This window comes from Mytilus galloprovincialis, chromosome 1, assembly GCF_965363235.1.
Source record: "Mytilus galloprovincialis chromosome 1, xbMytGall1.hap1.1, whole genome shotgun sequence".
Classification (NCBI taxonomy): Eukaryota; Metazoa; Mollusca; class Bivalvia; order Mytilida; family Mytilidae; genus Mytilus; species Mytilus galloprovincialis.
In genome coordinates this window covers 88,715,059-88,721,058 of record NC_134838.1, presented here as the reverse complement: position 1 = coordinate 88,721,058, position 6,000 = coordinate 88,715,059, and the positions used below count along the sequence as shown (strand labels likewise).

Here is a 6,000-nt window from a genome sequence, read left to right as displayed (position 1 = left end):
GTGAGCCAACAAAAATTCAAAGAATCTTAACTAAGGGGGTATTAAAACATAAAGAACAGAGAATTATGGTCCAAATTTTTAAAAAAGAAAATGGACTCAACAATTAAAAAAAACATAATTAAAGATCCTCAGTATGGATTATAAAAAGATACTGAAATTTAATAAAACACTATTCAATATCACAATGTGGACAGTCACACTTATTGACAAAAATATAAATAATGTAAATAAAAAAAAATCCATAAACTTGATAAATTTAGTGCTTGAATATATAGATGATAATCATAATTTTTTTAATTTGTTTTAATGAAGAAGAAGAAGAAGAAATACCACAATAAAACAGGTAACAAATTGATGATAATATTAGAGATTAATGATCATCATAATGAATTGATGAGGTATTTTTAAATTGGCACATCTTGTAGAGTAGGAGTTTCTGCTCTGGAACAGAGTGCTGTATCTTCCGTCTCAATGATGCAGTCTAAGTGTAGAATCTTTATAGGGCTATTGGCACGAGGACTGCAGGGGGGTGTGCTGAAAGTATATATACATCTTAAAATATAGGTTTGAGCTGTATTTTCATGCATCAGCAGAGTCAAACCTTAAAAACATCAAATATTTGTGATTTCAAATATTTGAGGTAAGATTGATTTGACTGCGTTTCACAATAATTCTGACGATGTGCTTGAAATTCAGTCAGCAAAGAGAATAAAATATTTCTGAAATGTATAATGGTGTTGAAAGTTAAAAAAATATTAACCAGAGACTATTATTTATCTTTTAACGGTCTCACTGGTATTTAGAAAACAAAAATTAACACTTGACAAGTTTTGCACTTCCTAATCACTTTTCTGGATTTTTCTTCTTCAGGTATGCTCAAACCTTTTAAACAGTTTAGAAATTATACCATGTCTTCTTATTTTGTTTACATTTGAAAGCTAATAATGTACAAATATGTTGAAATGCTAGGGGCTATATCATCAAACTAATATTTCAAAAGTTTGACCTTTCTTCTGCTTTTTCAATTATTTGGTGCTTTGCTTTTTCTGTAAATTAATTAAGCCATATTTCACTTTTTTGTCAAAAACTAGATTATTTTTTCTCTACCTTAAAAAGCTTTACATGGTTTCACATGGAATCGCACAGTGTCATATTTGATGCAAAAATCTTTTATACCTACTAGCCCTTAAGCTCATTTCAAGAACATACTTTTACAGGTCTAAACAACTTTTTATGAACTTTCACTAGCCCAAACCTATTTTTATTTTTACAAGCCATAGGCTTAGGGCTAGCATTTTATTACAGTCTTAGACTGCAGTGAATGCCTGCTTAAAATTTGTTTGCATGTTGAAAAGATAGTTCGTTAACTTATCTATTATTTTGCAAGTTGCATTTGTTGAATTTTGTTGCAGTTCTTGTGAAAAATAAGATAAAACTGTTTAGTACCTTGCTACCTATGACATATCAACAGCACATTTATATTTTTGCAGCCAAGAAAAATACTCATTCAATAAAAGAAAAACTAATTATAGAATTGTTAGTTCTGAAAGTTTCAAGAATCATGCTTTCTAAAAAAATGTTCTCGATAGTTGCCTAATATCAAACTGTGTTGCAGAATACCTTAAATAAACATCTGTATTATATTAATACAATAATACTACAAACATGCTTACCATTGATGGATAATGAAAAACTATCTGATGAAGAAATGACAAAGGCACAGCACTCGGTACAAATTGCAGATCCCACCACCATAGAATTCACAGTCAGGCACACACCAACACAAGTTAACAATGTCAATAGGTTAAGCTAAGAAACACATCTGGTCAAATGTGACCTTAATGTTGTGCACAAATACTCTTCATGGTTTCATGTCGCTTGAATTTAAGTTCATAGCAAATAAACTGTACTCATGCTTTTTCTTAATATTCAAATATTTCAAAATATTTTTTCCGTCATAGATTTCAATTTGAGCAAGCAGCCAGTGATTATCAAATGATACTTTAAAAATTAAAAATCAATAAATTTCAGAACTGCTTTCTCAAGGCTTCAATCCAAGTTTCTTACAGATTCAAGACTATTATATCTAAAACAGTGTACTTATACAAAATAGTAAGCTATAGTTTAATCAAATCCAAATTAAAAACTATAAAATGCAGCATAAGACAGGAATATATATAATCATATTTAAAAATAGTGATTATCACAAATGAAATTAACACAGCTAAATTAAATGAAAATCATTTTAGTACAAAATTTTGCATGACTAGATGTATCTTAATGAAAGGCATTAAAATATGAGGAATAATGCAAGCATTACTACAAAATTATTATTCACTTATATTTGCTTTTAAAAAGTCAAATGCAAATTTGTCAGTATAAAAAAGCGTCATGATTTAATATGGCACAACATTATTGATGTGACTAGCTCTACCTATAAACTGTATCTTGTGGTGGCGGGTTATAGAAGTGTGATTGGCCTATCTGTGGTGATGAACCGAGCATCCGTGAAAGGTGTTGTTGATGAGGGTGATAGTAATCAGAAAGATCAGTTAATTCAGGTAGGGAGCCTTGAGGGGAACGCCAACCTAGTGAGGAAAAAAAGGAAAATTTATTAGTGTTTGTGCAAATCTCGAAAAACCCAGTAACTCAAACTTGACTTTTTTCATGATTTTCCATTCAGTATTAATTCTGTGTTATAAGGTGTCATACCACCAATTACTCCGTCAAATTTAGAACGTATGTGAAAGTAGGCCTACTCGGACAAAAAATAGTGCATTTGATGTCATTGTTCACCTAAACTAACCAACAAATTTGCAGAAATGAAACTTTTGTTGAAAGAGAAATATATTAAGACCATTTTGAGCTAAAATTTACTTGTCTATGAGTTTGCATTAAAAATTGAGGATTAATGCGCTCCATAGTATACTAATTTAAGATTTCCAGAAAACCAGGGGTTATTTTTTGGGGTACCTCCTTTTGGAAGCTCTCTTCTTTCTTATATGATTTGGAATGTATGTTGAAAATTGGCATGCAGAAAGGTGAGACCTGTACGATTCAGGATATACCTAGTTTCTATGAAGTTAAACGTAAGGTAAAATATTTAGAAAGCTGTGAAAATTGCAAAATTTGGTTGAACAGATAGGGACTTTTAATTGGTGGTATGACACCTTATAACCAATTCCTGAATTGCCTGAAACATCAAATTGAGGATTTTTTTTTACATTTATTTCAGTAAAATTTATGGGAGACTGTCAAGTTTGAGCTACCTATGCTCTGAAAAGATTTTATTTAGATGTGAAATGTGCTTTCAAAAAAAAACCTTTTAAAACTAACATGTGCATTTAGGTTATAGTATTTAGTACAATATCTTTCTTAAAAACTTTCAACTCTTTAGCATAATAATACTGGTCCACATCATTATAACATTCAAATGTTTAGATGCAATTTTAGTGTGTTTTTTTTTTATCTAGACAATTTCCAACCTTTCAATTGATATATAAAACTATAACCCCAAAAACATTCTGCTTAGTTTCCAGCAAAAGGGAAAAAATGTAATTTAATAAATTATAATAAGGGAGATAATATCAAAAGTGCCAGTGCCTGGTGAATATGAGCAAATGAGTATATAGTTGTAATACTTATCCAAAGCCAAAATCCAACATAATATGTTCTTGTCATGCATAAATATAATAACTGTAACTGTAACCAGTGCTGTCCATGTATTCCAGAAAATTAATACAAACTTATAAGACTTACAATCGAAAAATATCAGTTTTCTGAAACAATGGAATTTTTAAATACTGTTATTCAATAAAGCATTTCCTTTGACATATACACAAATAACAAGATGGAATTTAAAATGACCAACAAGACAACCTCCTCAATGGTCAGAATACTAGAATGTAAGCTTTAAAATATTTTTACAGGGAAGATATATATGGAAAAATTTATACACAAATAACAAGTTGGAAGTTAAGTTACCAACAAAGACAAGACACTTCAATGGTAAGAATACTAAAATGTAAGCTTTAAAAATAGTTTTACAGGAAAGCCATAAATGGAAAATTTCACTATTGTCAAAGTTAATTTGAAAATGTCTAATTAACTGATTTCATACTGTAAATTATAGTGAATAATAACTTTTAGATGGCTTCTTTGAAGATTAAGACATATACTTAATTCAAGTTCTCTCCCATTTGTATTTAAAAAAAAAGTCTTAAGATGTTCAGGGTTATTTCAAAATGTAGTACTTTGTTTGATTTTATGTGCTTTATTTATTTCAGACAGTGCTACCCTCTACAACACCTAAAGTTTAATAATGTATAACTTTTTACTTCCACTACTATTTTTTATTTATGATGATAATGAGTTGATGCAAGCATATACTGTGCATTCAGCCAAAACAAGTTATGATATGCAAAGAACTAAATTTATCCTCTAAACTGTATCCTACTACAACTAAATCTACCCCATTACAAACTTATGAAGTACCTTCCATTCAAATTTATGCTTTAAAACTGTAACTTGCTGAAATATGAAATTATTAAGATTAACTTCCCTTTATTTTTATATTAAATCCTGAACTGTATACTGCTCAATGTTGTTTACAACACTATTTCATACAGTCAAAATCCTGAATTGTATACTGCACAATAATGTTTACAACACTATTTCACACAGTCAAAATCCTGAACTGTATACTGCACAATAATGTTTACAACACTATTTCACACAATTAAAATCAGGAACTGTATACTGCACAGCATTGTTTACAACATTATTTCACACATTCTATACTTAATGTCGCCGGTGCTATGGTCCTAACCAATGAAATGGTTGCATGCTGTCAAATCATTTGTCAATTCTGGTGCATATGTCAAGTGTTTTTATTGTCTCCGTTCAGTGACTAAATATTTAGGAGATAACTGTATTGTATTTCAGCATCAATTGGTGATTTGATGGTCACAAATAAAGTTTACTGGCGAAGCATTAGCAGAGAGAGTAAACGGGTATTTGCGACCATCAAATCACCAATTTGATGACGTTGGAGCTTAAAATCGATATTGTTATCTCCTTTCTTATGAAACTGACTGAAAACAACGTTAAAACATGTATTCAAAATTTGTCATATATCGTCTGCGCTTGCGCATACATTCCATAGCATCAACTGTCAATTTTGGAAGTTAGTGACTTTATCCAATTAAAATGAATGTTACAAACGCTGTTGCATTAGAATGCATTAAAAAATGACTGTGCACAGATTGAAAGAAATTATTACTTCTAGGTAAAATGTTAACTCTGAAGTTTGTTCAAGACCAGCGTTAGCCTTTGAAAGTAAAGCAAGCGACTGACAAAAGAAGCAATCATGACAAAAAGTGCAGATATGAGGAGCACAGACCAGGGAGAAAATTTAAGAATGAATATAAACAACACAAGCTTAATTAATAGATTTTTGTATATGGACAGACAAAAAACTGTTTGGTCAGACACAACCTACAATACTGTCTTACCGATTGTCAGACAGAAACAACTAGAGGCTTTAAAGAGCCTGTGTCACTCACCTTGGTCTATGTGAATATTAAACAAAGGAAGCAGATGGATTCATGACAAAATTGTGTTTTGGTGATGGTGATGTGTTTGTACATCTTACTTTACTAAACAGTCTTGCTGATTACAATTATCTCTATCTATAATGAACTTGGCCCAGTAGTTTCAGTGGAAAATGTTAATAAAAATTTACAAATTTTATAAAAAATTGTTAAAAATTGACTTAAAAGGACAATAACTCCTTAGGGGGGTCAATTGACCATTTCGGTCATGTTGACTTATTTGTAAATCTTACTTTGCTGAACATTATTGCTGTTTACAGTTTATCTCTATCTATAATAATATTCAAGATAATAACCAAAAACAGCAAAATTTCCTTAAAATTACCGATTCAGGGGCAGCAACCCAACAACGGGTTGTCGGATTCATCTGAAAATTTCAGGGCAGATA

The 6,000-nt window shown here is 30.5% G+C and overlaps 1 protein-coding gene across 14 annotated transcripts in view; it reads right to left on the bottom strand.

Moving 5' to 3' along the window:
* Positions 1 to 312: 312 nt before the first annotated feature.
* LOC143043418 (uncharacterized) overlaps positions 313 to 6,000 on the bottom strand; it is an 83,160-nt gene continuing 77,472 nt past the window's right edge. For 6 of the 14 annotated variants that reach the window (XM_076215733.1, XM_076215743.1, XM_076215745.1 and 3 more), the window contains 3 exons: positions 4,495 to 4,530; positions 3,760 to 3,779; positions 313 to 534 (listed from right to left, as the gene is read on the bottom strand). In XM_076215733.1, coding sequence (XP_076071848.1) covers positions 405 to 534; positions 3,760 to 3,779; positions 4,495 to 4,530 — 186 coding nt within the window. In that variant the 3' untranslated portion in view covers positions 313 to 404. Of the gene's footprint in view, positions 535 to 1,673; positions 2,589 to 3,759; positions 3,780 to 4,494; positions 4,531 to 6,000 lie in introns of those variants that run through there. The other 8 variants (XM_076215793.1, XM_076215755.1, XM_076215773.1 and 5 more) reach the window with 7 other exon arrangements.